This window comes from Lucilia cuprina, chromosome 2 (genome assembly GCF_022045245.1).
Source record: "Lucilia cuprina isolate Lc7/37 chromosome 2, ASM2204524v1, whole genome shotgun sequence".
Taxonomy (NCBI): Eukaryota; Metazoa; Arthropoda; class Insecta; order Diptera; family Calliphoridae; genus Lucilia; species Lucilia cuprina.
In genome coordinates this window covers 62049132-62060723 of record NC_060950.1, presented here as the reverse complement: position 1 = coordinate 62060723, position 11592 = coordinate 62049132, and the positions used below count along the sequence as shown (strand labels likewise).

General features: G+C 36.2%; 1 protein-coding gene across 3 annotated transcripts; it reads left to right on the top strand.

The window, feature by feature from the left end:
- Positions 1-2255: 2255 nt before the first annotated feature.
- Positions 2256-11262, top strand: LOC111685398 (nuclear pore complex protein Nup214). 3 transcript variants are annotated; one of them, XM_046945073.1, is made up of 9 exons: positions 2256-2466; positions 2582-2720; positions 2786-3996; positions 4060-4629; positions 4694-4875; positions 4943-5299; positions 5512-6918; positions 9227-11074; positions 11139-11262. In XM_046945073.1, exons 1-9 carry the CDS (start codon positions 2431-2433, stop codon positions 11164-11166), a joined length of 5778 nt encoding a protein of 1925 aa, XP_046801029.1. In that variant the 5' UTR covers positions 2256-2430; the 3' UTR covers positions 11167-11262. The 3 variants fall into 3 exon arrangements, with proteins under 3 accessions (XP_046801029.1, XP_046801030.1, XP_023303423.2); XM_046945074.1 differs by having other exon boundaries at positions 4057-4629; positions 9233-11074; XM_023447655.2 differs by having other exon boundaries at positions 4057-4629.
- The last annotated feature ends 330 nt before the right edge of the window (positions 11263-11592 follow it).

Here is an 11592-nt window from a genome sequence, read left to right as displayed (position 1 = left end):
TGTAAACAAAAATAACTCACCACACCAAAAAAAATGTTTATTTTGATAAAACAGCTGTTACGGTTTGTTTTATTTTTCGTCGGGTTGTTTTCTTTATGTGCGTGAAATTTTAACCTTTGGTAGATAGATAGAGGAGTCGATTCTTTCAGACAACTTTTGATATGTTTCCTATTTGAAATCAACAAATTTCAGGGGATTTGCTCTGTAACTCAATTCGAATATATTGTATTTCAAAAGTTTTTTTTTTCGAATCGGAATATAGAGAAACCCTCCAGCCAATAAATTACAGAGATATAAGTAAAATTCAGAAATAAACAATGGTAATATCATCTTGGATGCTTTGCCAACGTTATTAAAAATACATGCAAATATTCTAATATAAAAACAGGACTAATAGAACCTTTTGGGGAATTTTGAGTTATCATCATTTTATGTTTCTATTTTCAATACTATAGACAATTCCAAGGTATCATTTGAAAAAACGCAAAAGAATAAAAGAGTACGTGTTAAATTTAGTTTTTTTTAGGTTGTATATTAAAAAATCTGAAAATTCCACTTGAAGAACGAAAAGTCTCCATATAAGGGTTCTATAAATCGACTTTCGAATAATCGAACAATCGATTTATTGTCGAAAAAGGTCAATAACTCGACTATCGTCTATGAAAATAGTCGAAAAGTCGACTTTGTAAATAAAAGTCGAAAAGTCGAAAAAAGTCGGAAATTCGGAAGAAGTCGAAAAATTCGGAAAAGTCGAAAATAGTCGAAAAGTCGACTTTTTGTTTCAACTATAGAACCCTACTCCATATTATAGATTCCTTTGAAAAAGAGTAACAATAATATTTTTTGAAAGGTCCAAACTATTTACTTGAATTTGGACCTATATATTTGTTAATGACTTAGTATGCGAATTCCAAATAATCGCTCTTATTATATTCGAGTGCAATAACTGCTTTTATTTTTTATTTGTTATAAACATATGTTACACTAATATATGAAAAAATGGGAAAATCTAAGAGACGCTGTTAGCTATAAAATAGAGCATATTGTGTAAAAAATAATTTTTTTTAAATCCATTATTAGGTATTTGATCTTAAAATATTTACCATTAATATAAATACAAAGAATAAGTCAAGGTCTTTGAAGTAAAATAAGTTTCTTTTTCCTTACAAACGGGACAACACCAAGGATCTTCGTATCCTACTGAATTTGCCAATTTTACAATATTCTGTATATCCAGACAATGCCGACATTTCTTACAAATCCAAAAAGTTTTGTCAGAATAACAGGGATAATCTTTACAGGCTACGCATTTTCCATCACTAGACTTAATTTGGCTTTTTGGATTTTTTTGTTTCTTCTTGCTGTTTCTATTCACGGAACTACAACCAATGGGATTATGATTGTCATTGGAATAAATTTTATTTTGGTGGCTATTTAGATTTCCATGATTCTCGTTATTGTGGCCATTAGAAAAATTACGTTGATATGTGCTTACAGGAGAAATAGTTTTAAACAAATTAGAATTTGGTAAATTTTTAGACAAATGTTTCATATTCTTTTCCAAACGCATTCCATTTGCACAATTTTCACGATCACTTTTATTTGCATTAGTTTTAAACAAATTGGAATTTGGTAAATTTGCACATTCTTTAATATTTTTCATCTGAGAAGCTTTACAAATTGAAACCTTATCATGGCCAAATGTGCTTACAGGAGAAATAGTTTTAAACGAATTGGAATTTGGTAAATTTTTAGACAAATTTTCCATTCCATTCACATGCTTGCATTTATAGTAATATTGCTGATCATAAGGAACGGATTTTGCATAACATTCATTGATATTTTGACTATCCGGATTTTCCATCTTCTTATTGAGACCATTAGCTGATCTATGTTGATAGCTGTTTAATAGTCCGACAGGATTTGATATTCCTTGTTGCTGCTGTTGTGCCTCCCAAACCCTTTTATTTGTATTTGAAATGGTATTGGGAAAGTCTGAATTATTATTTTTTAAATTATTAAAAAAATTATCCATATTATTTTCCAAGTTATTTTTAAGATATCTTTATTGTTCTTATCATGTTCATTGTGATGACGCATATATATGTTATTGCCATTAATACAGCTGATCATGGATCTCTTTTTTTCGAATTTAACGTTATTTAAATATTTTTGTATTATAAATACAACTCTGATCAATACTTTTGAGGGCGTTTCTACATTACAACTGTCATACTTTCATGTTAAAAAGAAGAAGCAAACAAGAGCAAGAAAAAAGTGCGCTTGTTCTTTTATATTATAATTCGTTTGGGAAAATAACAAAATATTTTAATTATTTACAAAATTTATGGTGAAATAGAATATAATATTATAATAAAAACAAAATTTATATAAATATAAACTAAAATATTAATAAAACAACAAGAAAACATGGCCCAAAATGCACCACCTTCACAAGATGTACAGGTATAAACAAAAACAATTCAACAAATTATATTTTGCTTTTTTACGATTTTTAATACAAATCATGTGTAAATTTATTAAACTAAATTGTATTTAAATAATTTCTTTTGTATTCTAGGATATACAATTCAAATTACACGATAAATTCACAATATTTCCCGAGTCAAAAGAAGTGAAAAGTTTGGTTAGTTTATTGGCTGTTTCCTCTGCCAAAGGTCTACTGTTTGCCGGTAATCCACATAGCAAGGAGTTGAAAGGTGGGTTGTAAATAGATTACATACTAAGTTTTTAATAAATAATGCTATTCATTTTGTTTACTTAGTTTTTAAATTAAGAGATATAGTTGATGGCAAAACTTCTGGACAGGAATTAAAAGCTCGTGTAGTAAATTTACCGGGTGAACCTAAGGTTTTAGCTTGCAGTTGTGATGGTTCTATGCTGGCGGTTAATTATGTTTTAAACAATACCGGTTTCTTACAAATCTATCAAGTGGATAGTTTTTTAACTGCGACCCCAACTTCTTTGTATAATCTACCCGTTGCTCCCGAAAGCAATGTTTTCGCTTTACAAATGCTTTGGAACCCGGTAATACCCAATAATATTGCTTTGATTTTAACCGATGGTTCGGTGGCCATGTTTACTTTGAATAATGGTCAATATGATAAAGTTACTTTGGGTAAAGAGCATCAAGTTAAAGCTGGCTGTTGGTCTCCTAAAGGTAAACAAATTGTTTTTGGTTTTGCCGAGGGTAAACTGCAACAATTCAAACCCAATTTACAGCCAGCTAGAGCCATCCCTTGTCCTCCCGGTATACATCCGGGACCATTTGATTGTATAGCGGTGCACTGGTTGTCAACATTTCAATTTGCCGCTATTTTCCTGCAACGAGGCCAGGAAATGTGTCCCTCATTGTTCATAGTTAATGCTCCTAAGGCTGGTCAGCCGTCCTATATCAATTACTATGATATTTGCTATAGTGCTCCTGGACCACGCATACAGCAATTGTCTTTTAACCACATAGCCCAATGGAATCTGTTATTGGTTACTTCAGCCAATGGTGTTGAGGTGGGTGTATTGGGCACTAAAGATGCGGGCGATAATCCCAATTGGATACAGTATACTTTACTGGATGAGGCTCGCATAGAAATGCCTTTGACCGAGTCAAAAGATGAAACTTATCCCTTAGGTTTTGCCTTTGATACCGCCTCTTCTCATCAAGTGCTTGTAGGAGAAAAGAAACTACCCGTAATGCCCATGATTCATGTCTTATCGACTCATGGTCATTTGGTTTCCTATAATTTTTTGAATTTGGCACCTAATGCTGTAGATGTTTGTTCACCACCTCCCCCGTTAAATGATGTATCGGGACAGTTTGTACCTTTAAAGCAAACTATTGCTGCTGCAGCTGCTTCTGCTCCTGCAAATCAAACTAAGCCTCAGTTTGGAGAAAATAAACCACCAACATCTGGTCAAGGTTTTGGTGATATGACCTTTTCTACTGGTTCCAATATGGTCACCTCAACACCGGCTATAGTAAGTACTGAAAGATACTTTTCTTAAAGAAACTTAAATGTATTGAAAATATGTTTTTAGAAGGACAAACCAGTACCTTTATTTGGTACACAACCAGCAGCGGCTAAACCAACAGCAGGTTTTGGCTTCAGTACAAATACTCCAGCAGCTTCATCTGTAACCACAGCACCTGCAAACAATAAACCCTCAACAGGATTTGGTTTTGGATCGGCAACAACTACAACAACATCCGCAGCACAACCATTTTCTCAACCCTTTGGTGGTGCCATGACAACAGGAACACCTTTTGGTGGATTTTCAGGAACAGGTTTTACTGCCAAACCTAATGAAGCTCCCAAACAGCAGCCTACACAAACTCAAACTTCGCAAGCAGCGAATGTAAATAAAAATCCAGAAGCCAACAAACCCTTGTACACAGTACCGGCCACATTTACACCACCTAGTGTACAGCAGACACAAAATAACAACAAAATGGAACAGAAGACAATACAGCCCCAAACAGCTGCTAACAAAATGAATTTGAATAATGGAGAAATTGATGAAGTGGTAAAACAAATGATAGTCATACAAATAGAAGCCTTTGAAATGGAACTAAAACATATAGGACAACAATCCAAACAATTAATGGAAAATGTAAGTTATTAACACATACACACATCTCTAGGAAAACTTATATTTTGTTTCTTTTTGCGAATAGATTGGTTCCCCTGATGAAATCAAATCGTATAGCAAACAATTAAATGATCTACAAGAAATTCTTGAACAGGCCAATGATCATGAATTTGAACAGGATGTACAAAGTTTAAGACATTCCATGAATGAATCCTATGCCATGTTAGCTGAATGTCGCACCAAATTGGATTTATACAATAATCCCAAGTAATTATAAACGAAATATAACAAAAACTCCAAATATATTCCAAAAAAACATATTGTTCCTTTTAAGCTTGAACCGTTTATCTACTGTTTCCTCTACGGATCCCACTAGTCGTCGTCAACTGGCTAAACTACAGTCCTATGTCGCTTCAAATCAAAATCAATTGTCTCAATTGAATCAGTTAATTGATGCACAATGGTCTCAATATCAAGATGTTGTAAGAAGAAATTCCAAGAATCAAATGCATATTCCTTGTTTGGATGGTATTTATCAGCGAATGTCAAAGTTGAAAGATCTATTGGCAAGACAAAGGACAAAAATGAATTATATTAAAACTAAATTAAAGCAAAAGGGCTTAAACTATAAGCCGCCCAGTGAGGTGGATGTTACTTCGGTGGCTGTGGGTGCTTTGACGAAAAATCAAAGGTATCGTATTGTGTTTCTTTAAAAAAAATGCTTTTTTTTATATAAAAATATACTTTTTTTCATAGAAAAACTTTTATTTAAAAAAGCTCTATGAAGCTCCATAAAGCTCTATAAAGCTTTTTTCATAGAAAAAGCTTTTTGTAGCATAAAGCTTTAACGGCTAAAACAGTGCTTTTAGTTTTATTTCTTAATTTAATCTCTTCTCGTTTCAGCACCATGGAATCTTTAGCCGATTCCATTCTATCCATGAGCTTATCACAGGTGGTTTCTCAAACTCAAGCTAAATTGTCGGAAGACAAATTAAATGCCATACGAGATTTCACCAGAAGGCAACAACAAATTGCCATAATCAAACCCAAACGACCAGATCGCATAGGACTGAAATCAGAAGTTATTTTAGAAACTAAATTGGAAACTGAGCGCAAACAAAAGGAAATGGCTAAAAAGCAGCAGCAACAACAACAAATGCAACAGCAGCAATATGTGCAACAACAACAAATTCAACAGCAGCAATATGTGCAACAACAACAGCAGCAGCAACAACAGTATGCAGCTTATAAACAACAAACAAACATGCAAAAAGTTGTGTCATCCAAACCTCAAGAACAACAACAAAACTATCAAACACAACTACAGCAGCAATTATTAAAACCACAAGCAACTATATCAACATCACAACAACAACAACCAACACTTTTAGCCAAACCAACAGCCTCTAAACCAAACATAGTATCCTCACAACCACCCACATTCATAACGCCCACATCATCAACAGCTGCTACTTTATCTTTTGGTGGCAATAGTTCATTTGTTAAAACATCCATCTCAACATCTGCACCAAAAACTGATGAAACCAACAAACCTTTAGCCACCTCTACAGCTTTTACCGGTTTTGGCATGACCACCTCACAGTCATCTTTGAGCTTTAATCCAGCTAAACCTCTACACAATACTGCTGCGGCCAATGAAAGTAAAGAAAATCAACAACCTACTAATACGCCAATATCATTTTCCGCCAAAGTAATTGGTGGTAATGATGCTAAACCATTTGCAAATTTAGGCAATAAAACGACAACGCAAACTAATGCATTGCAACAACCGCCAGCACAAGGTTTTGCAGCTTCTACTTCTAGTGGGTTTTCAGCATTTGCCAATACAAAAGCCACAACACAAACAAGTAATCAAACAAAAGATAATACTAAAAAGCCAGAAGAAGCTCCTAAACAATTTGGCTTTGTAACAGCTTCTTCAACAGCAACAACATCCACTTCTTCTGCAACATCAACAGCACCGTCTACTGCTTTTGGTGGTTTTGGAGGCTCTACTAAACCAGCTACCACTGCAGCGCCATTTTCTACACCACTTTTTGGTTCGACTAGCTCAACTACCACTTCTACACCTTTTGCGACTTTATCTTCATCCTCTTCATTTTCTTTTAATGCCAATGTTTCTACAACAGCAGCAACGACAGCTTCAACAAAATCGGTAACCACTACCACCACAACTTCTGCTATGCCCGCAGCAACTGCTGTTACAGCAAAACCTGCGGATATAAAAACTACTCAAACTGCTGCTGCTTCTACAGCTTCCAGTGTTACAGTAACAAGTGCCGCCACCAGGTAAGTGGAATCTTTATAAAATTCTTATTTTCTTTAATCAAGAGGAGCTTTTGAAAATACTATAAATTGCACAAATTAGCACAGATTAACACAAATTGAATAAACTAAATATAGTTTCCAATACTCGTTAGATTTTTTAGCTACTCTAATCAGGGATTTCAAATAACATCTTCTGAAACATGATTTTGTCTCAGCAACATATAGAGCAGATTAAGGAACTAATAAATACATTAATTATATTTCGCAGTTCCGATATATTTTGAAAATCATATTATAAATCGATAACAGGGTCTTTAAAGTAATTCAAAATTAAAAAGAAAACCAAACATTTATACAGTAAGACACAACACTCGATCGTGACTAGATTGTTTACTGAATAATTCACAGCGAAGTTAAGTGTTAAACTATATGTTACTTTCTGAAAGTTAGAAGTCTTCTAAGATCCATATTCCTAAGAAGATTACTGTGATTTCTAAATAAACGAATGTGATCTGATCACAGATCGTTTGATAAGTTTAAGTTTAATATTAAGTTTAAAGAAGATAAGCAGATTAGGTCTATTCACAATAATACATGGACACACAGGAGACAGACTGTCATGAAGGAACTGAGTAAATCCAGGAACATATCAGAATAAAGAAGGTGACATTATCGCTAACTTAAGGACTAAAATACCACATAATCCGGACCATTTATGTGATACATTCATAAAAACAATCATACGATACATTTAGAAGGATAAATGTGAGTCCGCATAACTTTGAATGGTGTTCTTATTCCCATGATCTAGTTCCCACAGTCACTTTGCCGTCGAGTCGGTAAACGCTTCTAAATCGTATGTCGAATGTCTTTCAACCAACACTCTCTTATTATGATTTCGGTTAAAACAAAAACCATTTAGTGTACCGGATAGAATAGTCATATCGCAAGTTTGACGACAAAGTAATCTTCTAAGGAGTGATCCTCTAAAAAGTATCGGACACCTCTAAACATCCAATTAGTGTACTTCGAAGGGACCTTACCAATGGACAGTAGATGATGAATGTTACGAGCCATTGGCTAACATAGTACCGGAGAGAATAGTGGTTCAAGTCATTTCGCGAATACACTAAGTGTTTTCTTCTAAAGTGTCGAATAGAATTGGCGTTCAAGTCATATCGCAAGTTTGACGGCAAAGTAATCTTCTAAAGAGTGAAAGTCCACATCCACTTAGTGTACTTCGAAGGCACTTTACCAATAGACAGTAGATGATGAATGTCACGGATCATTGGCTAACATAGTACCGGATAGAATAGATGTTCAAGTCATATCACGAGTACACTAAGTGTAATCTTCTAAAGATTACTTTTTAGAAGATTACACACTACAGGACAAACGTTACGGGTCATTGGCTAACATAGTACCGTATAGAATAGGTGTTCAAGTCATATCGGGAGTACAGTAAGTGTAATCTTCTAAAGAGGGTCATTGGCTAGCGTGGTACCGAATAGAATAGGTGTTCAAGTCATATCACGAGTACACTAAGTGTAATCTTCTAAAGATTACTTTTTAGAAGATTACACACTACAGGACAAACGTTACGGGTCATTGGCTAACATAGTACCGGATAGAATAGGTGTTCAAGTCATATCGCGAGTACACTAAATGTAATCTTCTAAAGAGGGTCATTGGCTAGCGTGGTACCGGATAGAATAGGTGTTCAAGTCATATCTCAAGTTTGATAATAACTCCGAGGAGTCATTAGACTTCTCCAATTTCCAGTACCGGTAGACTAGAGTTATTGATAGCACCTTTATTACCCGAGAATACAATAACAACAAAATGTCAGCGACTCACTAATGTAATATGCTCCAGTGACGGCAGATCTACGTTTCAAAAAAGATCCTCCAACTGACAAATTCTCTACGAAATGAATGACAAAAAATAACTGGACAGATTGTATATAAAAGATCATGGGTAAATGAAAAACTTTGGACAAATCACTTGAGTTATAAACTTTCGGAAACTGAGAATTGTTTGAAAGAAGATCGTGCAACAAGTAAAAGTATTTTAATATCGATAAAGAACTAGTTCTATTAAGATGTGTTTAAGTAAAACAAAGTGGGAATGATTATAGGAATCATAGAAAATCAATCACTATTAGATATTGGTTAAAGAAAAGAATATTGAACGAATCTTAACGAACATTTTTTACATCAAATATGCATTATTATCATAACAATTTCATTGACAACAAAGCACCAAACATTCCCCTAAGTGTAAATACTTTCAAAGCGCAATAAATGCTCATAATTCCACACATTTCAAGTTTTAGCTTTATAAGCCCAGCAGCTGGCAACACCACCACAGTGACTTCTACCAAATCTACGGCAGCGCCGAACGTTACCATAACATCAACAGGCTTACCGGAACCTAAACCTGCTGCTACGGCTACAACAACTTCAACTAGTGCACCAACTCCTACAGCAACAGCTGATCCTACAGATTCTCTATTTGGTTCGCTTAATATTTGCAAACCAACAGCTAAAGAAGCTGCAGGAGATTCTAGCAAACCAGCTAATATATTCTCCGTATTTGCCGCCGCTACGTCGACTGCATCAAGCGGAGCGTTTTCTTTTGTTTCGGCCAGTGGTGCTGGAGATGGTGCGAAATCATTTTTGGGTACGACAAGTACAACCGGAACAACTGCCAGTACAGGATTTTCATTTGTCTCAGCTGCCAGTACTACACCGGCAACAACAGCGAATATTTTTGGAACATCAGCCACTGCAGGAACAACAGCGGCAGCTACCGACACAACAACCACCACATCAACAACAGCTACAGCTGTAACAAGCACAGCTGCTGCTTCCACTAACGCTACAACAACATCTTCATTTACATTTGCTACAGCACCGGCTCCGGCCACAGCTTCTACTGCTGGTTCATTGTTTGGCTCGCTTTCTCTGTCCTCTGCCGCCACAACTGCAGGTACTGCTACGACCACTTCGGCTCCAGCAGCTGGTAATATATTCGGTGGAGGATCTTCGGTGTTTGGACAAACAAGCACAGCTGGCACTACAAGTACCACAACATCGATATTTGGAGGCGGTGCAGCAGCAGCTTCTTCAGCACCTTCTTTGTTTGGTTCTACAGCTCCTGCCACAACAACCGCCGCTACACCTGGAACAGGTTCCATTTTTGGAGCCGCTGCAGCTGCTACAGCACCAGCGGGTGGTAGCGTCTTTGGAGGCATACCTAAACCAGATCAATCCGTTTTTGGAACTGGTTTATTTGGAGCAACTGCTGCAACAACTAAATCTCCAGCAGCCACAGGAGGCAGTATCTTTGGTGGTGGTTCATCAACAGGATTTGGTGGTTCAACAGCTGCTGGCTCCATTTTTGGTGGTTGTGCTAGTAATGCAGCCAGTCCTTTTGGCTCTACAGCATCAGCAAATACAGCTGGTTCTATATTTGGAGCGGCGGCGGCAGCAACTAAACCTGCCGAAGGTGGTAGTATCTTCGGTTCACCCACACAACAAACGGCCTCTAGTGGTGGTTCACTATTTGGAAAAAGTACTTTTGGAGCACCAGCTGCTCCACAAACAGCTGGAGGTATTTTTGGAGGTGCCGCTGCCCAATCGCCCACTTCGGGAGGTTTTGGCGCTTCAGGAGGTTCCATATTTGGAGGTTCTACTACCGCTAATACTTCAGCATCAGGAGGTTCAATCTTTGGAGCAGCAGCCGCTACAACGGCACCAGCTTTTGGTGCATCACCTGGATTCGGCTCCTTCTCACAGCCATCTTCGGCTCCTGCTTTTGGTTCACCCTCGGCTGGTGGTTTTGGTGCTGCAGCAACCACAGGATTCGGTTCGCCTCAACAGCAAGGTGCTTTTGCCAAACCAGTTTTCGGTGGTCCTGCTTCATTTGGTAGTCCTCAACCAGCTTTTGGTGCCCAACCCACATTCGGAGGAGCTCCAACATTTGGCAGTCCCAAAGGTTTCGGTTCATTTGCAGCAACATCTCCAACAGCCACCGGTTTCGGTGCAGCCGCTCAAGCTTCAGCAGCTCCTAAGGGTAATATTTTCGAAACATTAGGCTCTCAAGACTCGGGTTTGTCATTTGGAAATTTGGCTCATTCTACACAGGCTCAGCAACAGAAACCCGCTTTTGGAGGGTAAGCTTAAGACTATAAAAATTCAACGAAATCAATGAATAATCTTTCTCTTCTTCTTTTCCAGTTCTTCTTTCATGAACTATCGTTCTTAAATGTTTGTAAAAAAACGCCTTTAAGCGTTGTTCTTTATTTTTATTAATTTTTTTTTTGTGTAATTATTTTTTTTCTAAATTTATTGTTCTTTTGTATCAATATTTTTTGTGTTTTATCTTTTTTTCGCAACTGTTAAATAAAATTTATTTCAAAAATTTTCTGCACGAATTTTTTTCTAAGTTTTTTATTCTAGACCATATACCGGCGGATAGAGAGGCAGACAAAAAAACCACCACTACACACACACTATTTGCATTTTTTCATTGAAATTGCACTGAAAAAAATATTTGGTTATTTTTAATTTTGAAGATTAAATTGCATTACTGTAAAATGCGAATATTTATAAACAATGTGTAATCAATGTACTTAGGAATGATAATTTCTTCACATAGAAACAACATTTCTAATTAAAATGTACAAAAAAA

What these genes read in the sequence shown, in the direction of transcription:
- LOC111685398 (XM_023447655.2), top strand. Translation starts at nt 2,431, where the DNA reads ATGGCCCAAAATGCACCACCTTCACAAGATGTACAG. An exon ending in CCAAACAATTAATGGAAAAT is followed by an intron (nt 4,630 to 4,693) that starts GTAAGTTATTAA and finishes TTTTGCGAATAG; the next exon opens with ATTGGTTCCCCTGATGAAAT. An exon ending in GTAACAAGTGCCGCCACCAG is followed by an intron (nt 6,919 to 9,226) that starts GTAAGTGGAATC and finishes ACACATTTCAAG; the next exon opens with TTTTAGCTTTATAAGCCCAG.